The sequence below is a fragment of the Xenopus laevis genome, chromosome 5L, assembly GCF_017654675.1.
Source record: "Xenopus laevis strain J_2021 chromosome 5L, Xenopus_laevis_v10.1, whole genome shotgun sequence".
Taxonomy (NCBI): Eukaryota; Metazoa; Chordata; class Amphibia; order Anura; family Pipidae; genus Xenopus; species Xenopus laevis.
This window is the reverse complement of record NC_054379.1, coordinates 165025686-165049471: the sequence shown is the minus strand read 5'-3', so window position 1 is coordinate 165049471 and position 23786 is coordinate 165025686. Positions and strand designations below refer to the sequence as shown.

General features: G+C 42.4%; 1 protein-coding gene across 3 annotated transcripts in view; it reads right to left on the bottom strand.

Moving 5' to 3' along the window:
• Positions 1-6439: 6439 nt before the first annotated feature.
• Positions 6440-23786, bottom strand: part of efr3b.L (EFR3 homolog B L homeolog) — a 101512-nt gene continuing 84165 nt past the window's right edge. For all 3 annotated transcript variants that reach the window (XM_018264120.2, XM_041563616.1, XM_041563617.1), the window contains 19 exons: positions 22774-22895; positions 22541-22690; positions 22088-22222; positions 20926-21004; positions 20615-20750; positions 19681-19842; positions 17557-17668; positions 17373-17424; positions 16718-16890; positions 15518-15593; positions 14660-14821; positions 14401-14532; positions 13597-13664; positions 12231-12358; positions 10665-10756; positions 10130-10178; positions 9344-9450; positions 8798-8847; positions 6440-7139 (listed from right to left, as the gene is read on the bottom strand). In XM_018264120.2, the coding sequence (XP_018119609.2) occupies positions 7034-7139; positions 8798-8847; positions 9344-9450; positions 10130-10178; positions 10665-10756; positions 12231-12358; positions 13597-13664; positions 14401-14532; positions 14660-14821; positions 15518-15593; positions 16718-16890; positions 17373-17424; positions 17557-17668; positions 19681-19842; positions 20615-20750; positions 20926-21004; positions 22088-22222; positions 22541-22690; positions 22774-22895 (2091 nt within the window). In that variant the 3' untranslated portion in view covers positions 6440-7033. The remainder of the gene's footprint in view (positions 7140-8797; positions 8848-9343; positions 9451-10129; positions 10179-10664; positions 10757-12230; positions 12359-13596; positions 13665-14400; positions 14533-14659; positions 14822-15517; positions 15594-16717; positions 16891-17372; positions 17425-17556; positions 17669-19680; positions 19843-20614; positions 20751-20925; positions 21005-22087; positions 22223-22540; positions 22691-22773; positions 22896-23786) is intronic.

Genomic DNA, 23786 nt, shown 5'->3' with positions numbered 1-23786 from the left:
TGGTTAGATAGACATGCTGTCTTGATGGACATTAATTAGTGTTTGAGGAACATAGTGATGGAGAGGCACAAGTCCTGCTGGAGCTGCATACTGTTAGAAGGACCTAGATACCCATGTAGGCCATATATATCACATATATAATGCTGGAGGGATATGCGTTCTGCTGTAGGGAGTAACATATGAAGGTACAGCCTGGACAGTTGTATCACCACCTACTTTGTATTGTCCTATCTGCTGGCTTACATTATACTAGATGGGCTGTTAGATCAAGAGTTTAGGGTTGGTGGGAGTTGATAGGTTTGGTTCTCATAGCGTTTGGGGTTACATCAGTTGGCACTGCTCTCTTCTTGGTTTCCAGCTGGAAAGGACTAGAACCACCCATGCTGCTTAGTTTGATCTCTCCTTTGACTTATGTAGACTTACCACACGTCTCCATTCTCTCAGCAGATTTGTTGGTTTGCTACTCATGGCTCAGGATATCAGTCTCACAAACATATATCATGCACAGAACTTCAGGAACTCTCCTATGCTGAGCATAATCCAACCACATGGATAGAAATTCTCTCAATTGAACCCCATTTCTTTCCCTGGTGTAGGGTAAAAACATGAAGGGCCACTCATTCAGCACTATCCAGGCTGCTGCCCCCATAAAATGGTTGTTCCCAACAAGTTCATTGAGATTTACCAGTAGATTCTGAGATCTACTCAGGATCAAGCTTCACACTTTTGACAATGCAAGAGCAGCGGTATTTTAAGGGATTTAATTCACTGTATTACCTTCTCTCTAAAGCTGAGGTTCCCAAACAGTGGAGCCTAGAGATTGGCCAATTGGGGTAACATTTAGGGTGATTTTATTTTGCTTTCCTGGCTAGGCGGGAAGGCTAAACTGAGTGAGATTTTGTACGGAGTCTTAAAAGCACTATAAGATACTTCTCAACTCCTGTCTGTTATGGAGTCCCTGCCTGGTTCTTGTCCTGGTTCCTATTGGTTTCTGCAAGTGCCTTCTACCTGCCCTGGCCCCTGACCTGTATATTGGATTATATTTTCTTCCTGCTGCCTGCCCTGATCTCTGGTGTGTCATCGGAACTCTGGCCCATTCCATCTAGTCACCATGAGTGGGTTCTACTCTTTCCCAATACTGCAGATTGCTCATTGCCCCATTTACTGCTGTTACCCAGCCTACAGGCTCCAGTCCAGTTATAACCAATCAGTTGGATTTGGCCACATTTTGGTATTCATCAATTGGGAATCCACTTCTGATTTCTGCCTTAATTAAGCCTGAGGGACTCGCCCCAGTTCACAGGCAATCATATGCAAAAAATTCCTATATCCAAAGATAACTGTCCCAAGGCTTTTTTCTTCAGTAAAAAAATATATTTTTATTTAAATTAGCATTAAAACTCAGACACATACTGACCCCACAAGGCCCACCTTACGCGTTTCGCAACCTCCGGCGCTTAGTCATAGGTGTCTCTGTAAACAGCATGTCCTGTATTTAAACCCTATTAATCCCTCCCATTTTCTTTAAAACCAATCAAAAGTTAAGAGGGATTAACCCTACTGTTAATTGCCTCTGTGGGGTGTTCGTATTCTATTTCATATATCACAGTTTGTAAATTCAAATAGTATTTTAAGTGTAACAATATCTATAAAGTCAGTATATGTCTTATCACATTAAAACAGTATAATTCCAAAAATAATTTGCACTCACTTTTTTGCACACGTTATTAATTATAAAAAGTCACTACATCTCTCTCTCATTAAAGTTAAAACAGAGAAACTTTAAGTACTAGCTTCTTCAGATATAACAGGTGACATCAAACTCCTGATTAAGTCCTAGGGTATGACGTGTTCCCAAATGGAAAATCCAAAACACCTCTCTCCTTTCCAAAAGGCTCAACTGATCACCCCCTCTCACTCCCAATCTGACTCTCTCTATCCCTTGAATGGAGAAAAATTCTATGTCTACCCCATTACAGGCAGTAAAGTGTCTAGTGATATTACTCTTTTCTGCCATTTGTGGATTTTTGGCCACATTTTGGACAACATAGGAGGAGGTTTGAACTCAAAAAGCCTCAAAATTGCAGCTTTCAAAACATCCTCGATACTTTAACAAGACCACAGATTGGGTTTAATGGCATAAAGCATGAGAACCAAGGTTATAATCCAAGTCATTCTGTGCTGAAGGTACAATTTTATTAATGACATCATGTGACGCACAGACATCCATTCACAAATGAACAATTATTACAATGCATTGACAATGTACAGCTGTATTTACATCAGGAAGGGGAGAAGTCTTCACATTGCTGCATTCCTAATCTATAAATGGACATGTAGAACGTGGCACAGGAATGGGATTCATAACATCTACAACCTTCTTTTTTATAAAAATATCGCAAAAGACCATGTTTGATAAAAGAAAAATATATTTTTTTGTTTTTTTGAGAAGTAAAAGACTTTTTAGGGTGGAGGTGGAAGAATACAGATGTATCGAAACTGAGACGGGGGGATGAGGTTTTAGCATCAGCATAGGAAGGGTTCCATTACTGTAAGAACGGTTGGGTTATGACACTACCAAGCAACAAATATTGAGACAAAAGGTTCATGGAGAGGGCTTGGATGCCTTTCTAGCTACACTTGGATGAAGCAGAATTCCTAGTATCCCCATGTATCATGTTGCATGGCTTAAAGTATGTGGGCACCTCAATACTAGTGCCATCCCATGCTTCCTGTATTGTGGAACCATTTTTGGAAGATCCTGTATCAGCACAATGACGCCCCCATGCACAGAGCCTACAGAATGGATTTGCTGAGATGAGAAGGAGCTGACTGCACAGAGCCCTGACCTCAACCCAACTGAACCCCTTTGAGATGAATTGGAACCCCAACTGCATCCAAGGCCTGATCTCAAACATCACTGCCCAAGGTTGGTGCACCAGCTTCAGGCAAAATATATACTAATTACTGTATTTATAACTCATCACGGAACCTCAATTGCATATTGAGGAATCAGACCACTTATTTTATAAAATAACCGAAGATAACAAACACTTTTTCACATTGCAAACAACAGGCCATTGGCTTGCGGCTTTGACACAAACACACACAATGGCACTCCCTGATTGGCTAGATGCTCTAGGTTCTTCTTACCTGGGCCCCGGACTGCAAGTGCCCGACTTGCTGGAGGTGCATTATCTACCCTTTACATAACACCCACACAACATGCACTTAAAGGGTTGGGGTACCTATTTATATTATATACATTGGAATAGTGGAAGCTTAGAATGGTTTTGAGGTCCTGTTGGAAGGTGCTGCCTATACTGATCTGATTTGAGATGGGGCTTGGCCCACGAGCAGGAAAATGTATGAGGCCAGGAGCTACAGAAGATGTCAGCAAATACTTGGCTTGGTTCTTTGCTTTAAAGGACAAGGAAAGGCAAAAAAATAAAATCCCATTTTTACTTTCTTTAATGAAAAAGAAACCTTTCTCCAATATACTTTAATTAAAAAATGTGTACCGTTTTTATAAGAAACCTGACTGTATGCAGTGAAATTCTCCCTTCATTTACTGCTGTGGATAGGAATTGTCAGACGGTCCCTAACTGCTCTGCAGGGAAACAATCATACTTATGAACAGCAGGGGGAGCCCTCCTCTAACGTCCCAGCCATGCAGAACTCAAGCTGCTTTGTTTATGACGATCCCTAAGCAGCCCAGACCACACTGAGCATGTGCACAGTCTTAGTCTTGCAAAGATGTATAACAAAGTTACAAGATGGTGACCCCCTGTGGCCAACTTTGAAAGCATAAATCATTTGTTTGATTAGGCTTGTGGTGCAGTCAGTTCATGCTTATGTTTAGTATACAAAATACAGCATTTCTAGCCTTATTCTATTTTAGACTTTCCTTGTCCTTTAACACAAATGTTGCGTTTTCTACACTTTGCACCCTGTTCCCAGCTTATGCACCTTGAATTTCATATCCAGAATGGAGCCCTGAGGACCTGTGCCAATGAATACGGCATGCGGGAGCACCATATTATAGAGTCCTGCATTGGCTCGGTACCCCTGTAATACCGTAATACCGTGTTTCAGGCAAAAAGTCCCCAATTCCTTGGCCGTGCGGGCAGGCTGCGAGTAACCCGGCTGAGTACCCAACAAAAGGTGCGGGATTGATCCCTCCCACCCTCCCTTGTGGTTATTCTAGTTTTTATATTTTTTTTGTGAACATTCGGTACCGGAGTGACGTCACTTCTGGACAAAGGTGACGTCACTTCTGGTTTTGCATGTCCCCATGGGTCGGAAGGTTAGTTGGCCTATTGCGGGTCGGGTAGCGGGAACATGCGGATCAAATTGCGCGTTGGAGGTACAAGTTTCCAAATAATAGACCTGTGCAGGACTCTGCCATATTAAGAAGGCTATTGGAGGCATGTAGGTGTCCACCCATTCCCCCCTTAACTTGTCCGTCATTCAGAATGTTGGTGGGTGTAGGGTGCAAAGAAGCCCAGTCCTTACTCCCTGCATTATGGCTCACTATTCTAGACTGGGTGCTACATAGAAAGAAATAGATGCAGAGCAGTAATAGAATAGTCAGAGGATTGGGAGTCAATGGAATTAATGTTTGTGCCATTAGTAGAAGTGCAATTGATTTACATTGAGCTGTGGAATATCAGAGTTGGGATTATTCCCCCGTTATTGATACTTCCATAACATTATTTTTGTGTTGCTGAAATCCATTTGCCACCCAATTGCTTTCATACAGCCGAGGATCTTGTAGTGCCTGAGGCAGCTGAGGCCCCGGCAGATCCATTCCTTTATTAATGATATGGGCCTTTGTGTGTGTGTGGATAATACGTCAGACGTCCATTTGTATGGGGGGAACAAAGACTTTCTATACAGACGTCTTGTGTCCGTCACTCCATCCGCACAAAATGCACTTACACCCTTACTGACCATTCTCCCTACCGGAACATTGTGTGTCTGCTTCCCAAGGCCACAGCGCTTATTATATATATATATATATACCTATTATATGGACACAATCACTGCCCTATACAGAAGTCACATAGGAAACAATCTGGCCTTTCTATTAAAGGGGTAATATGTTTAGACAAAAAAATTAATAGATCTCAAAGGGGTCGTTCACCTTAACATTAACCTTAAGTATGATGTTGAGAGTGATATTCTGAGACAATTTCCAATTGTTTTTCATTTTTTATTATTTTGAGTTATTTAGCTTTTTATTCAGCATCAGCAGTTCTCCGGTTTGCAATTTCAGCAATTTGGTTGCTAGGTTCCAAATTCCCCTAGCAACCATGCATTGATTTGAAAAAGAGACTGGGATATGAATAGGAGAGGCCTGAATAGAAAGATGAGTAATAAAAAGTAGCAATAACAATACACGTGTGGCCTTACAGAGCCTTTTTTAGGTTGGGTCACTGACCCCCATTTGAAGTCAAAAGAAGGCAAATAATTAAAAAATAAATACAGACCAATCTTAGTGTTGCTTAGAATTAGTCATTCTAGAACTTACTAAAAGTTATCTTGAAGGTTAACCACCCCTTTAATATTAATTTTCAGTACGGCATAGAATTTTGGAATAGAATTTTTAGGCAGTTTGCAGTTGGTCTTCATTTTTAAAAAATGTTTTGTAAATGTCTGCCACTCTTAGTCTTGAAATTGTCACTGTTAACTTGCTAGTTGCTAGGGGCTATTTACCTTAGCAACCAGTAAGCAGTTATGAACTATAAATCCACAATAAATAAAAATAACAAAACACATCAGGGTCTCTTGGTTGCCAGGGTCACTGATCCCATCAAATGGCTGCAAAAAAGGCAGAAGAGAAATTCTAATTATCCAATACAGGTATGGGATCCGTTATGCGGAAACCCGTTATACAGAAAGTTCCGAATTGCAGAAAGGCTGTCTCCCATAGACTCTGTTTTATCCAAATTATCCACATTTTTTAAAATGATTTCCTTTTTCTGTGTAATAATAAAACAGTAACTTGAACTTTATCCCAACTATGATATAATTAATCCTTATTGGAGCCTATTGGGTTTTTTTCATGCTTAATTGATTTTCTAATGAAGATCCAAATTATGGAAACATCTGTTATCCGGGAAAACCCCAGGTCCCGAGCATTCTGGATAGCAGGTTCGGATACCTGTACTCCTATAAAATGGATAATTTAGATCAACTGAAAAGCTGAAAGAATTTAGAAAAAAAAGTATACAGTATTATACTTGTGTTTATGGAGTTAGGGCAGCAGTTTGGTATCCCCAGCTGGCCCCAAACATGGCCCAAGTATTTCCATCCAGTCTCTACATATTTAGGGTGCTGCCATATGCCTTGCCTGAGATAAAGCATTCTCCATGAACAGCAGTAACAACAGCTCCCCTACTGGCCATAAAGGTAGAGCAAGGAATAAAACTAATGGCATGTGAAATAGCGCCCCCCTCAGTAGGGTATTGTAATGCACCTGGAAATGATACACATAGGGATACTAACATCAACATATCAAAGATACAGCCTACTGCTTGTTCTTAGGGTACAGGCTTGATACGAGCAAAGGGGTCTTGTGAACCTCATAATGTGTTTAATCAATGTATAGCAAGAGCAGCTGCAAGGTTCTGTGGGAGAATCGATGGATCTGGATCTATGAGGAGTTATAGGCAGGTAAATATTGTATATGGGTTCTATCCATGTTAGTTAGTGAGGTGGGGGTGCTCGCTAGTTACCAGATCCATACGATGCAGGAGGCTCGCTCCAGGACAATTAGGAACTGTACCCACATTTGGGAAATATTTCCAGCTGTACACTACGACTCATGGGAGAAATACAAGGTGCTATAATACAAGGTGCTATAATACAAGGGTGCTATAAAGAGAGAACGGCCGTGTCTCCTGACGAATTGTGTTAGTGTGGAAGAGGCAAAGGGAAGAGGTGTGGGGTGTCTGTACCCCGGTACCGCCGCTGCCATGCTGCCATACGTGAAAAGTCCTTGCGCTTAGTCGCCAGTTGACTCCGCCTGTCAGTAGACGCACAGATCCGGGAACTTCATTTCATACACAGGGATGGAGTGATTCTGAGACTGTCCATACGCCGCCGTAATCGTACCAGAAGGGCTGGGGGGCGGCCTGCAAAAAATGACGCTGGTGATTTGGGGCTGATGTGCAGAAGGATGTATTGTATTATACAAATATAATACACAAGAGCCATGAATATCCTATATATTTGCTTATAATACACAAAAGCCATGAATATCTTGTAAATGATATCCTTATAAACTGTGAGTTCTGATGTCATCAGTTATAAACGGTGAGTTCTGATGTCATTTCTGTCACATGACTCACTGAAACGTGTGTATTATAATAAATAAAGTACCCCCAGTTGCAAAATATAAGGATATTATAAGTTACCTCTGAGTTCCATGACCTGTATAAAAACACTCGGCCTTCAGCCTCGTACTTTTATATGGTCATGAAACTCCTCGGTAACTTATAATATCCTTATATTTTACAAGAGTTGGTATTTTATTCACTATATAATACACAAAAGCCATGAATATCTTGTCAATTATATCCTTATAAACGGTGACTAGTGATGTCATCAGTTATAAACGGTGACTAGTGATGTCATCAGTTATAAACGGTGAGTAGTGATGTAATTTCTGTCACATGACTCACTGAAACTTGTGTATTATAATAAATAAAGTACCCCTTGTTGGAAAATATGAGGATATTAGAAGTCACGTTCGACCTTGTACCTTTATATGGCCATGAAACTCCTGGGTGACTTATAATATCCTTATAGAGAGCAAGCTTCCTCTTTAGTCTCACTTAAAGGGGTGGTTCACCTTTAAGTTAACTTTTAGTAAGTTATACATTGGCTAATTCTAAGCAACTTTTCACTTCTTCATTTTTTTATTTTTATTGTTTTTGAATTATTTGCCTTCTTCTTTTGACTCTTTCCAGCTTTCAAATGGGGGTCACTGATCCCATCTAAAAAACAAATGCTCTGTAATTTATTGCCATTGCTGCTTTTTACTGCTCCTCTTTCTATTCGGGCCTCTCCTATTCATATTCCAGTCTCTTACTCTTAGTTGCTAGGGGAATTTGGACTCTAGCAACCAGACTGATGAAATTACAAACTGGAGAGCTGCTGAATAAAAAGCTAAATAACTGTAAATAACAAATAATAAAAAATGAAAACCAATTACAAATTGTCTCAGAATATCACTCTCTACATCATACTAAAAATTTATTTAAAGGTGAACAACCCCTTTAAAATCCTTAAAAGGAGCCTGGGGCCCCTGATGGCCCATTCTGGCCCTGGTAACAGGACATACTGACAGCATCTCTAAAAGAGGTGGAATGTCTCCAACAACCAGAATTTGGCACTTATTTAGAATGATACAGGAGCCCCAAAACCCTTAGTCTGAATCACTAAACATCACTCTATGGCAGTGATCCCCAACCAGTAGCTCGTGAGTAACATGTTGCTCTCCAACCCATTGGATGTTGCTCCCAGTGGCCTCAAAGCAGGTGATTATTTTTGAATGCCAGCCTTGGAGGCAAGTTTTGGTTGTATAAAAACCAGGTGTACTGCCCAACAGAGTCTCAATGTAGGTTGACAATCCACATAGGGGCTACCAAATGGCCAATCACAGCACTTCTTTGGCACCCCAAGAACATTTTTCATGCTTGTGTTGCTCCCCAACTACTTTTACTTCTGAATGTTGCTCACAGGTTCAAAAGGTTGGGGATCCCTGCTCTATGGGAATATGGACACTTACCGAATAGTCAGCTCAAAGATTTGGTTGAGTTTACTCTGTAGTAATGTTGCCTTTAAAAAAAAAGTACATTTATGAGTAAGGGAAGTATTGGGGGATAATTACACACATATAGAACTGCTATATTAGCATTATTACAGCCAGGTATAGTCCTCCAGGTACAGAGCTCAGTACCTTGTACAGGTATGGGACCTGTTATCCAGAATGCTCGGGACCTGGGGTTTTCCGGATAATGGATCTTTCCGTAATTTGGGTCTTCATGCCTTTAGTCTACTAGAAATTCATTTAAACATTAAATAAACCCAATAGGCTGGTTTTGCTTCCAATAAGGATTAATTATATCTTAGTTGGGATCAAGTACAAGCGACTGTTTTGTTATTACAGAGAAAAAGGACATTGTTTTTAAAAATTTGGATTATTTTGATAAAATGGAGTCTATGGGAGACGGCCATTCCGTAATTCGGAGCATTCTGGATATCGGGTTTCCGGATAAGGGATCCTATGTACCTTAAATTGCTCCATTAACATGTTCAGTGGAGTTTTACTTACCCTGGCACCACAATGGGCTGCGATTTCTTCAAATGGAGCTTTCTGGAACTTTTCCACCACCTGACGCCTCCTCTCTCGTTCCTGCTCTTCCACAGCCACACTGTCAACTAATAGTTTGCAACACAAGGGGAAAGGGGGAACTCACATTAAAATAAACTAAAAATACACAGGGTCGGACTGGGAGGCGTGGCTATTGCCCCAGGGCCCCCCTCCGGCCGCTGCTGCCGCTCCGGAATGCTGCAGGTGAGCTAGTGCGCAAGCGCGCGGTGCCGCGTTTGTGCGCATGCGCAGATATTTTATTCTTCCGCGACCCCGAACAAAGTGGGGTCGGGCCGCCCCACTAAGTAGCGGATCTGGGCCGGCGGGGCCCACAAGAGCCCGGGCCCACCGGGGTTTTTCCCGGTGTCCCGCCGGCCCAGTCCGACACTGAAAATACAGCTAGAATTTCTGTTACACAGATAGCTAGAATCTCAGCTGCCATAAAGCAGGACAGGACTGCTGCTTACAATGGGGATCAGATAGGATCTGTGCAGCCACTGGGACAGAATGTTCTGTTATACAGATAGCTAGAATCTCAGCTGCCATAAAGCAAGGAACGACTGTTGCTTACAATGGGGATCATATAGGATCTGTGCAGCCACTGGGACAGAATGTTCTGTTATACAGATAGCTAGAATCTCAGCTGCCATAAAGCAGGACAGGACTGCTGCTTACAATGGGGATCAGACAGAACTTGCTATAAGTGTAGCTACAACCCAATTATATCCATAATGCAGAGACACTCACCAATTGCTTTCTTCAGAGTCTCAAATGTGATCTCTTCTGCAGGTGCTTTCTATAGACAAATGAAAAATGGGAGATATAGAGATAATGAATAGGGTCATGTTATATATCACTGGGGTATTAACCAATAACGTTCAGCTGAGCTAGAGATTGTATGTCCTTGGCACATCATATATAATTAATGTCCTTTGTATTCATACACATCATTTACTCATTAATGTAGATGGGGGAAACTGAAAGCTGTGGGGGCTGTAAAACAATTCAATGACAATGAGACAATAAGGAATCTAATGGCTAAGGGGAAGATTTATCAAACATGAAGAACCCCCAGATGACTTTACACAGCACAAATTCATATGGTATCAGCCTGATCATATGGTATCGGCCCATTTATATGGTATCGGCCCATTTATATGGTATCGGCCCATTTATATGGTATCGGCCCATTCATATGATATCGGCTCATTCATATGGTATCGGCCCATTCATATAGTATCAGCCCATTCTGGAGTATTGGCCAGTGTATTAGAGACATTACCTCCTCTTTCTCGGGGCTGTTTCTCGACTCCACCTCAACCTGCAGAGAGATGGTTTCACCAATACTTTTCCTCTTTGATAAGCGATCTTCATCTTGGGTTAAACAGAGAGAGAGAGAAGGGGATGAGATTCTAGTGATCACAGAACCAGCGCTGGCCCCCTGTTAGCCATATTGTGCCCACTGAAGCCACAGGTCATTGGGCTCAATGCCATCCTGCCACTAATTCTTGTGCCTCTTCGGTGGGCTCTGCTGAGTGCTGAAAACCCCTATTCTGTGATACCCTGTCCACATGTCTGTCTTCAAGGAGAAGGAAAAGCTAAAAGTAAGTAAGCTTTTATCAGAAAGGTCTATATAAATACATCAGTAAACCCTCAAAGTAATGCTGCTCTGAGTCAGTGTCAAAAGAAACAGCAGATTTCTTTCCTTCTATTGTGTACTCATGGGCTTCTGTATCAGACTTCCTGTTTTCAGTTTATACCTCCAGGGCTTGGGCTTGAGCATGCTCAGTTTTCTCCTCTCTCCCCTCCCTTCTCTGCTGTAATCTGAGCCCAGAGCTATGAGTGAGCAGGGAGAGACTCAGGCGGGAAGTGATGTCACACCAAGAGCTGTCTAGAGCTGATTACTCAGGTATGGTAAAGCATTCTGCAGAATAAATATAGTGTTATAGCTTGTACTATTGTGGCTAATCTATTGGCAATAACCTGCTTCTGCAGCTTTCCTTCTTTACTGTTCCTAAAAACAGTCCAATGAGAAGGATCATTCTGTCAGTGGCTCTTGCACCTGTAGGGATGTGTAAATTTAGACATCCTTACACTTTTTTGACAGGCACATCCGTAGTAATATGGACGCCTAAGTGGGTCCTGATGGGGACCTTGTGCTTATGCAACCCCTGTAGTTCTCACAGTGTACACTAGATGGCACTGTGTGGTAGTATAAAGGTGGGGGAACCATGAGGTCTGGGTCCATTACTTTAGCCCAACCCTGCAGGCTGGAAGGGAATGGGTAGTGGTCCCTAGGAGTGTTGGCCCTAGTAATGAGATTAGCAGTACTCTGTCATAGATCACTCTAGGAGTGATAGATAGTTTAGCCCAAAAGTAGGGACAAAGTGTTGAGACTAGGGATGATAGGAATTTCCCTTGCTGCCACTTATAGAGATCCTGAAAACTGGTTGTACCATCTACATTACTGCTACCTCTGCTGACATGAACCCTTGCCTGTAGGGATCCAAGCCCATGCATGGTCTGTGAGTATTTGCTTCCTTTATGCTATCTCTGTTCTAAGCTCCATTGTGGATATGTGCTATGTTAAATAAATATATGGTTCTGGTTAAGCATTAAAGAACTACTGGCGCCCATTTATTGTGCGATTGCACCTGGTTACAGTTGCACTACACCCTGCCTCCACCTCGTTGCGAGGGCTTACCCCTGAGAGAGAGAGAGAGAGGGCCTCATTTGTGGTATTACCCCACACTGAAAGTATCTTAAACTGACCACAGTAAAGTCAGTTTATTATAGCGCTACACACCCAACCAGCTTTGAGCACATACAGGCACGGGGGGTTCCTTACCTGTTAGCTGGGGTACATATGGGGTGCTCAGCTTGTCCGAATTATACCCGCTGCCTCCCAGCACTTCACTGATCTTGCTCTGAAGGAAAAGCAATTGTGTTTCTATGCGATCCATGCTGTTAGACCACCTACAGTGGAATTCAACATAATCAAAAATGAGAAAATCCTATAGAAACCAATCTTTACTGTATATGCAAAAAAAAACTGGAGCACATTCTCCCTATATGTAAAGAGGGGAGCTGCCATATAGCTTCATATCAATATCATTGCATGCACAAAACATCCCTTCTTTCTGTATTGGTATACATGGATGGAAGCTGCTATATATACAGGTATAATTTGGCAGCTAAAAGAAATGAAAAGTGATATGGGATGTGGAGGAATGCTGCCGTATTGCACCATAAGTTTATACGAAGAGCAGGAGGATAAAATCTCGCAGCTGCGGGACAAATGGAGGAGTGGGCGGCGGATCCTTCTGTAAAAGCATCTGAATCATTACTGACTATTGCTTTATCTGTGCTCAATAGGAACGGAATGAATCAGTCAGCTTGTTTGTTGTCCAACTGCACTCACTGTTCTGCCTTCTATTAACCATTCACCATACAACTGCAATTCTTCTGCATTATCTCTACTATAAAGCAAAATGCAGATAACGAACTATAAAGAGCATTATCATCAAAAACAGGCATCTTGTCTGGCTATCTGTATAACAGAACATTGTGTCCCAGTGGCTGCACAGATCCTATCTGATCCCCATTGTAAGCAGCAGTCCTGTCCTGCTTTATGGCAGCTGAGATTCTATCTATCTGTATAACAGAACATTCTGTCCCAGTGGCTGCACAGATCCTATCTGATCCCCGTTGTAAGCAGCAGTCCTGTCCTGCTTTATGGCAGCTGAGATTCTAGCTATCTGTATAACAGAACATTCTGTCCCAGTGGCTGCACAGATCCTATCTGATCCCCATTGTAAGCAGCAGTCCTGTCCTGCTTTATGGCAGCTGAGATTCTATCTATCTGTATAACAGAACATTCTGTCCCAGTGGCTGCACAGATCCTATCTGATCCCCGTTGTAAGCAGCAGTCCTGTCCTGCTTTATGGCAGCTGAGATTCTAGCTATCTGTATAACAGAACATTCTGTCCCAGTGGCTGCACAGATCCTATCTGATCCCCATTGTAAGCAGCAGTCCTGTCCTGCTTTATGGCAGCTGAGATTCTATCTATCTGTATAACAGAACATTCTGTCCCAGTGGCTGCACAGATCCTATCTGATCCCCGTTGTAAGCAGCAGTCCTGTCCTGCTTTATGGCAGCTGAGATAAAGAAAGCTGTAATTGTGTCAGCATTAACTGCAGTCAGGGACTCTTACCGTGGTTTTTCAGTGAATATATCTTCTGGGAGTAAATACGGAGCCTCTTTCTGCCGTGTTTCTATCACCTGGGTTAAAGAAAATAGACATTTTTCTAATACTGAAACCCAAAGAGCATTCTGTGAATAATCCGATGAATGGAGCTGATTTCGCAGTGGGAATGAATGGATTGGGTGGAGGTCAGGTGTGTATTTAAAGAGGTAATTAATGTGAAAGTCAAATATTTCTCAATCGGTCGGTGTCAGGCCTCTTTCTGCCCCAGATATAGTAACCACACATACTCCATACTTATACGAGCCCTAGTTAAGCCATTAGCCTAGCTGCATGTTGTGTCTTCAAGGGAACGGGTGCTATCGCAGGTAAAATCGCTTGTGTAGTAGTTCTATCCTTAGGGTCTTCTAATAAACCATAGGCTTTGCAGTACAGCACTCATCCAGTAGGGGATGCCGAATTCTATACAATTTACCCAGTCTGCCTCTAGGTGACCACTGTCTCCAGGTAATAAGTGTGCCTTACTATTTACTGTAAGTTACTAACCACTGACTGATGGGATGTTGCTTTTGTGATCTCACCTACAGAGTTTATTGGAGGGTGTTTAGCCATGCAGAGGGGTCACACACTGCACCCCATAATAAAATAAGCCTTCCTGTGTCATCAGCAGGCTGTCTGTTGCTAAACTCACTGGTGGTTGTGCTCTGGTTGGTCAAGATTAAGAAAGACCCGTCTGAGATGGCACCTAAAGTGTTTTACTCTTGGGCCCAAGCATTTTATTATAACAGGCAAACTGCATAGGGGAGTACAGACCTCGTGAACGTGCTGGCAGAAGGCGGGTACAGTGGTCAGGTTGCTGATCAGACTGAGATAGGCGGCACAGAGGGCATGCATGGCAGATAGACAATTTGCAGGGAGGTTGTCCTCATTGTTCAGAGCCATCTCCTGGAACAGAAAAGAGAAAATGTCATTTATTTTATATACAGAGATATATATCCAGAGGCACAGGCAGCACAGTAGAGACAGGAACATGGAGACATGATGCCCAATCTACACAATCCTTTATATTTACCTGCACCCCCAATACCAGGCGGATGAGATCCACCACCACCTCCTCATTGGCCAACTCAATGCTGATAATGACCAGAAGGAAATAAAGGGCCTCGTAATGAGTCTGAATGTTGCTCGGCTCGTTGCAGCTCAGGTAGATGTGTCGGTACAGATGCTGAGCATGCTGGGGATAAAAGCAGAGAGAAGAGCATTGTGGGATGGAATGGGTCCTGTTCCTCTCCAACTGCTGCTGTTGGAATTCTGGGAGTTGTATTTTAGCAGCAGTGTCTAGAACACAGCTAGCCCTATCTAGATTCTACTCAGCCCCCCATTGTTTCCTTTCTTTCTTTTCAATTTCTTTTTACTGAATTTAATAATAATCCAGCCATAAACAGTTCATACAATAAATTGGCATGCCTACTTCAAAATGAGTCATTAAATAGAATATATTAACCATAACTAGTAAGAACTAGTAATAATTAATAAAATAACGACCAATGTGGCCAAAAAAAAATTAGCTTCACCTCTATGCCTTAATCTTTATGTAAGAAAGTGTTGAATTTATGTGAATGGAACAATTACAACTTCATATACAATCTTGACAGATAGCAATACCTATTGTTACTTCTAATGTTTCTAAATAAATAGACCGTTTTGTTTTTGTGTCCTTAAATGATGGTCTCCTACTTTATATCTAACAGCATCCCGTAAACACAGATTGGAAATATAATGAACAGGAACAGTGTCTTTAATCCAATTTTTAAAAGATTGACTTCTGAGAAGCTGCCACAACCCTATTCTCAGGAGCAGCAGATGAATTGGGACTGAGTCTGTTATCTCACATTGGGAACACTTCTACCCAACAATACAGTATATTTACCTTCTTCATAAATAGCGTGTCCTGCCGGGAGCACTTGTCCACCTTCAGCTTCAGTACAGCGATGTCGGGTTCTGTGCTGTAACGGTTAATCAGAAGACACTTTAGTCAGTGCTGAGTGCATGGCAACTGGCATGGCAACTCCCACCTCATTCAGGGGCCAGACAGCAAAATAATCTAAGTTATGGGGGAACCCTACCCCGCTGATTCACTCTTAAACAATAAAGCAGTGACCAGATGATTGACCAGATAATTAACCAGTAAAGAAGCATTCAAGGCATTGGGGGATGTCAAGTCATGGGTAGAATAGTGACAGCTTCTGCTACACTGTTTCAAGAGTCGGAACTAATAGTGCAGACTGGAACAAACAAGAATGCTTAGAATAACATCCTTGATTTTTGGGGTAGACGTTCCCCTTTAAAACCTAAATCTACGGTAAATGCTTCTCTCCCATCATGTCCATGTGTTATTGATAGGGATGTACTGAATCCACTATTTGAGATTCTTCCGAATCCACGAATCCTTCGGCAAAATACTGAAATGAATCCGAATCCTAATTTGCATATGTAAATGAGGGCTGGGAAAGGAAAAAGTGGAGGAAAAATATTTTACTTCCTTGTTTTGTGACGAAAAGTAACATGAATTCTGGCCCCACTTCTAATTTACATATGCAAATTAGGTTTAGGATTAGGTTCGGCCAGGTACTTACTTAGGTGTGTATATAATCTTGAATTATTAAATAAGCAGGAACAGGTAGACTAGCTGCTTAGTGTTATTTATTAGCACGACATGTTTCCAGCACAAGGCTCTTTATCAAGGTGTGTATATAAATATATATATATATATATATCTATATAGAGGTATGGGACCTATTATCCAAAATGCTTGGGACCTGGATAATGGATCTTCATAGATTAAGTCTACTAGGGATGCACCGAATATTTTGGATTCAGCCGAACCCCCGCATATGCCAATTAGGGGTGGGAAAGGGAAAACATTTTTTTACTTCCATGTTTTGTAACAAAAAGTCATTTGATTACCCTCCCCACCCTTAATTTGCATATGCAAATTAGGATTCAGATTCGGTTCGGCTGGGCAGAAGGATTCTATATATATATATTTATATAATTTTTTTTTATTATTGGATTGAGCTCCCCAATTTTTGGGACATGGGTTATTGAATGGCAGCTCCTGGCAGGGTACCTGATGCTGGAGATCTTGTGCCTGTTCCCGTGTCGGTCGATAAGGCAGATGAGAATTTCTAGGACAAAGAGCCGGATCTCAGCATCTTCCATTAGAGCGGAGGAGAGTAAGGGGTCCAGGAAGGAGCTGGGCAGGGCGGTCAGCATATTGTTGCACTGGAAGCCCATGGACACCTGCAGAGGTTTAGTCCAATGTCATCAAAACTACATTTTAAGGGAAAGCTGAGCACTTTGTTCATTAAATAATGTGCAATTGGCCTGATTCTCTTTTGCCTCTTTATTCTTGGGAATCTTCAACTGATCAGGAGGCAGCAGTTTAAATTCCAAAAAGAAAAGGGGGAAAGGACAGGAGTGAATAATAAACTGTGTTGGTTTTAGACTAACTTCCTCAAATATATATTTATTTCCCCTTGAACAACATTGGCATTCTCCATCTGACTGCAGACGACAGGGTCGGATTGGCCCACTGGGATACCGGGAATAATCCTGGTGGTCCTGATCCTGTTGGGCCGTTTCGTAGCCAATATGGTGGAGTAGGTAGATAAGTAGTAGTGTGGTGGAGCAGTGAGGTGGTGGCCCTTGACCGGGATACGCAGTGGGCCCTGTGTACCCCAACCCAACACTGGCACCCAGAAAGCAGACAAGGCAGACAGTACCTGGAGGAGGGATTTCAGCAGCATGATCTGGGTTAACCGGTTCCTGTTTTCCCTAAAATTCAGAGAAAGCCACTGATTCAAATAAAAGAATAACCAAGGAAGCGTTGCAGTTCAACTATATTATAAATGTAATTTTCTGCAGATAAATCTATTTAAAGAGCCTATGGGCAGTGGGTGGACTCACCCTGCTTTGCCAATCTCCATGGCGTGGTGCATCGAGGGCAGCGGCACTTTCCCCATAATAAACAGCATAACTTCTGATCGCTGGTAGATTGGCAGGGTGCTGGCAAAGGAACCTAAAGCAAATGCAAACAGTAAGCCATCGTCATTTATATACACACACATATTTATATATCAGGTCCATCATGTACAGTATATACAGCTTGATTAGCCATGATCCTGTTCCCATTTGAGAATGAGGCAAGGTTGCCCCCTGCTGGAAATAAAATATATTTTATCCACCCAAATAACTATGTTTGACTGACCACAGAAACAATGTAGACAGAATCAGTTCCCACAGTCTTGGTTGAAGGAGCGCTGACTACTGATACAATGCTGCAACAGTGTGAGAAGAGTAAAAGACAGACAGACAGACACCGCGGTCAATAGTAATGACATTCACACATAACTATAACCTAGAAACTCAGGACGAATATTTATATTTGCATCATAAGCATAATACAGTGTTTGGGTAGAGTTCCCCTTTACTCAATTTGAATTAGCCTTTTGCCATTGGCTAACTTATATAATTATGTTGTATTGTCCCCATGCACAATCATTATTCTTAAAGGGATACTGTCATGGAAAAACGTGTTTTTTTCAAAGCACATCAGTTAATAGAGCTGCACCAGCAGAATTCTGCACTAAAATCCATTTTTCAAAAGAGCAAACAGGTTTTTGTATATTTAATTTTAAAATCTGACATGGGGCTTGATATATTGTTAGTTTCCAAGCTGCCCCCAGTTATGTGACTTGTGCTCTGATAAATTTCAGTCACTTTTTACTGCTGTACTGCAAGTTGAAGTGATATCAACCCCCCCCCTTCCCCCCCAGCAGCCTAACAACAGAACAATGGGAAGGTAACCAGATAGCAGCTCCCTAACACAAGATAACAGCTGCCTGGTAGATCATAGGGTCAGGGAACACGCTCAGATTCGGGAGATTAAACGCCCAGCGACAAATCTCTTCTTCGGGGTGACTAATGTCCCCGAACTGCCTTCCGCCGGCTAGAATGTAAATCGGAAAACAAAGTGCTTCGAATGTCATCCCGCTAGATTCACATTCTAGCCAGTGGGAGGCAGTTCAGGGAGATTAGTTGCCCCGAGGAAGAGGAGATTTGTCGCCGGGCGTCTAATCTCCCCGAATTGCAGCGTGTGTCTCTGCCCTTAAAGAGAAAGTAAAGTCTAAAATAGAATAGAATGCTGTATTTTGTATACTAAACATAAACATGAACTTACTGCATCACAAGTCTAATCAAACAAATGATTTATGCTTTCAAAGTTGGCCACAGGGGGTCGCCATCTTGTAATTTTGTTATACCTCTTTGCAAGACCAAGACTGTGCACATGCTCAGTGTGGTGTGGGCTGCTTAGGGATCGTCATATATTATCAAAACAGGGAAACAAACAAAGCTGCTTGAGTTCTGCATGGCTGGGAAGTAAGGTGGGGGCTCCCCCTGCTGTTCATAAGTATGATTGTTTCCCTGCAGAGCAGTTAGGGACCGCCTGACAATTCCTATCCACAGCAGTAAATGAAGGGAGAATTTCACTGCATACAGTCAGGTTTCTTATAAAAACGGTGCACATTTTTTAATTAAAGTATATTGGAGATAGGTTTCTTTTTCATTAAAGAAAGTAAAAATGGGGTTTTATTTTTTTTGCCTTTACATGCCCTTTAAGGTGGCCATACACTGAGAGATGCGCTCGTTTGGCGATGTCGCCAAGCGAACGGTTCTCTCCCCCGATATGCCCACCTTGAGGTTGGGCCGTTGGATCGTGGGACTGCATAAACGAACAGATGTCCGATCTATATCTGCCCAACTTTCGGCCAGATATTGACTCGGTCTGTCGGCAGCTTTTATCGGCCCGTGTATTGCCACCTTAGTAACATCACCTAATAGTAAAATCCAGGTCCCACTGAGCCACATTCAGTTACATTGAGTAGGAGAAACAACAGCCTGCCAGAAAGCAGTTCCATCCTAAAGTGCTGGCTCTTTCTGAAATCACATGACCAGGCAAAATGAGCTGAGATGCACCTACACACCAATATTACAACAGTGTAAACAGTGTCATTTAGAAATAAAAATTACCTATTGTCTTGATTACAGCCTCTTGGAACATCCTCTCCTCGTGCTCCTTGATGATTTTGGTGCCGATGTTGATGGCGGAGTCGTAGGTGCCGGTGAGCTCGTAGTCGATACTGAGTCGCAGCTGGCGGAGAAGGGTGTTGAACACTTCTAACACAGTGGGACCTGAGGTGGGGGAGGATGCACCTACTGTCAGTGATGTCATAATGATGCTAACCAAAATGTAAGTAAGTTGCAGGGAGTTATAGTGGAATCAAGGTGGCACACAAATGACACACCTCCCAACGTTTTGGAAATAGAAAGAGTGACAAAAAGAATTGGTGCGCTGCGATATTTTTTGAATACTCCTGTTTTATGGCCACACCCCCTAATTACCATATTCATTTTACAAAACTTGGCAGGTTATGAAAGTTAATTGTTACAATTGTATCTTTGCTTGTCTTAAATTGTTACAAATGTATCTAAGTGCAGCTGCCACATATTCTGGGCTCTCTGCCAAAAGCCAATTAAGTTAGAAACTTTGTATCTTTTTCTGGCTGTTCAGTGCAGGAGATCAAAGAGAAAGCCGGAACATTTCAGTAACAATTCCGGGACTGCGTGCTGAGCACTCAAAATCAGGACTGTCCTGCGAAAAATGGGACAGTTGGGAGGTATGAAACGGGGGCAAGAGGGATGTAAATGGGATACACACTTGGCTTGCGATCCCTCTAGTTTCTCATGAATTACTGTCCTATCTGAGACAGAACCCGCATCCAAAGGCCATCAGAGGGGAGATGCACAGACCTGGCCTAAGAAGTGTAGCAAATGTAGCCCTCTGTGCTGAATGGATGAATACATAACTCTAACACAACAACAATGCATAACTGTTTGGGGCAATGCAGAACCAGTAAATGGCATATGGCACAGGGTGTAGGGTTTAATCACTTGAGATACCCACCTACAGATCCACTGGCCGCAATAACAGCCGCCTCCGACAGCACTTCCACGATCCCCGCTCTCACCGTCGCTGCACTTTTACTGTTTGCGTCCAGGTGTCCCAGGAGCTGCTGGATTACTAGATGGGAATGCTGGGGCTAAAATACATCCAAGAGAGGATTAGTGATGCTCATGAACTAGTATCATGGGGCATATTTACCCCATTCACTAACCCCTCAACCACCAAGCTGACAATCTACTGACACTAGAATGCAGAAAGCTCATGTCTGTGTCTCATGTGACTACACAAAGTAACCAATCAGTTGTTCCCACCTGTATGGAGTACATGATGATCTTGAAACACCGGATAGCAAAGACCTTGGGCTCCCACAGAGAATGGTTATCCAAATGCCTGCAGATTAGAACATGGCTGAGTTAACTCTGAGTATCACTCATGTATTATAAGGGATAATGTACCCCCTACTGTAAATGATAAGGATATTAGACGTCACTGAGGGGTTGTTCTGTGACCATATAAAGGCACAAGGCTGCAGGCTGAGTTATACAGGGAACTCTGAGTATCACTCATGTATTATAAGGGATAATGTACCCCCTACTGTAAATGATAAGGATATTAGAAGTCACTGAGGGGTTGTTCTGTGACCATATAAAGGCACAAGGCTGCAGGCTGAGTTATACAGGGAACTCTGAGTATCACTCATGTATTATAAGGGATAATGTACCCCCTACTGTAAATGATAAGGATATTAGAAGTCACTGAGGGGTTGTTCTGTGACCATATAAAGACACAAGGCTGCAGGCTGAGTTATACAGGGAACTCTGAGTATCACTCGTGTATTATAAGGGATAATGTACCCCCTACTGTAAATGATAAGGATATTAGAAGTCACTGAGGGGTTGTTCTGTGACCATATAAAGGCACAAGGCTGCAGGCTGAGTTATACAGGGAACTCTGAGTATCACTCATGTATTATAAGGGATAATGTACCCCCTACTGTAAATGATAAGGATATTAGAAGTCACTGAGGGGTTGTTCTGTGACCATATAAAGGCACAAGGCTGCAGGCTGAGTTATACAGGGAACTCTGAGTATCACTCATGTATTGTAAGGGCCAATGTACCCCCTACTGTAAATGATAAGGATATTAGAAGTCACTGAGGGGTTGTTCTGTGACCATATAAAGGCACAAGGCTGCAGGCTGAGTTATACAGGGAACTCTGAGTATCACTCATGTATTATAAGGGATAATGTACCCCCTACTGTAAATGATAAGGATATTAGAAGTCACTGAGGGGTTGTTCTGTGACCATATAAAGACACAAGGCTGCAGGCTGAGTTATACAGGGAACTCTGAGTATCACTCATGTATTATAAGGGATAATGTACCCCCTACTGTAAATGATAAGGATATTAGAAGTCACCGATGAGTTATGCTTGATGACAATTAAACATGATGGCTGTATATTCACTTACATTAGGACAGGCTTGATGGCGTTCTTGATGTTCCCATAGGCCGCTCTCCCCAGTAACTCTCGGAGGCACCTCTCTGCTAGTTCTGCTGGATTCTCCTTTTCCTTCTCACTAGTCTGAAGTGGAGACGGAGATCGGCTGAAATGACCATAAGAGAATGATAAATATCACATATGGCAGGATACAGTGCAGTGGGACCCAAAGCTTTATAACATAAGAAATCCTAATTATTCCTAATAAGGGAATGGTGAGTATTAGGGTGAGGACACAGAGCTACATCAGGTCACCTCGAACCTTAAATGAAAAGGAGGGCCCTAAGCAAATGTTGGTCTTGAGCCGAAAATGGCTGAAATGAGCACACAAGCAGATACTACCCAGAATTCCCTGTAATCGGGAAACAATTCACACTGGCACAAATACGCTATAGCGGCCATCTTGCCCAACTATACAACTCACCTTTCTGTCTCTTCCACTTGCTGGAGGTTGTACAGCAGCGACGGCACAATCTTGTCCATGTGTTGGGTCTCCCAGATATTGGCCTGAAGTTCATCATTCACCGTCTTCCTGACGACTCCCTGCAACCCTTTGATTCCTGCCATGCGAATCCTTGAAATCAAGAGATTAAGGGGAAATGAACAGAATAAACGTGGCAGGATGAGTAGCCAATACCAACCCTACTCATTGCTTACTTTGTCCTGATCTCCAGGTCGTCGTGGCTTGAGTGGCACATCTCGCTGAAACGTGAGACGAAGAAGTCGTAGCTGCGGTGGTAGGATGGCGTGTCCTCTTCTATATTGGCAAACTTCACAAACTGCAAGAGAGCAGAAACCAAATAAGTCAGTCTGCTATGAGAGGCAGATTAAGACCAGGTTTATTCATGTGAGTAGGGTTCTTCTAGAACTCATCTTTTATTCTAGTTTCTCATTCAAATGTCATTGATGGAAAACATTAAGAGATGGAGGTATAATAACATTCCTATTGCTAAACGTCCCCTCCTGCGGAAGGATGATGAAGTGATTAAAGGGGAACTAAAGCCTAACTACAGATGTAGGTAGAAATGTTGTACATGATGTTTTGTGCTTCTGTACCAGCCCAAGGCAACCACAGCCCTTTAGCAGTAAAGATCTGTGTCTCCAAAGATGCCCCAGTAGCTCCCCATCTTCTTTTCTGCTGATTCACTGCACATGCTCTGTGCTGCTGTCACTTACTGAGCTTAGGGAGCCACTCACAATATACAGTACACATAGAATAGAAATGGCACAATATAAGGCTGATTAGTAATTAATACACATAATTACTACATGGCAGCACAGAAACCAGTGCAATTAGCATCAGAATTGAATAATCAGCAAACCTGTAGCATCATCTTATATTACAGCCAGGGAAGCTCATTTTCTGCTGGATAATTAGTGACGAGCCCTAAGCTTAGCTTCTCAACAGCCAATCAGAGCCCACTGAGCATGTGAGTGTCACAGACACTTTCCAAGATGGTGACCCCCTGTGACAAGTTTGAAGTCCTGGATCATTGCTGCTATTGACAAGCTCAAACCTTAGCCTCGTGCAATCAGTTCAGTAAATAAATTATGGCATTTTTAGCCACATTAACTTTTAGGGTTTAGGGTTCAACATTAAAAAATACTCATCACATGCATGGTTAAACTGCTGATCCTCCCTTCCTATGCCCAAATTATGGAAAACTTCA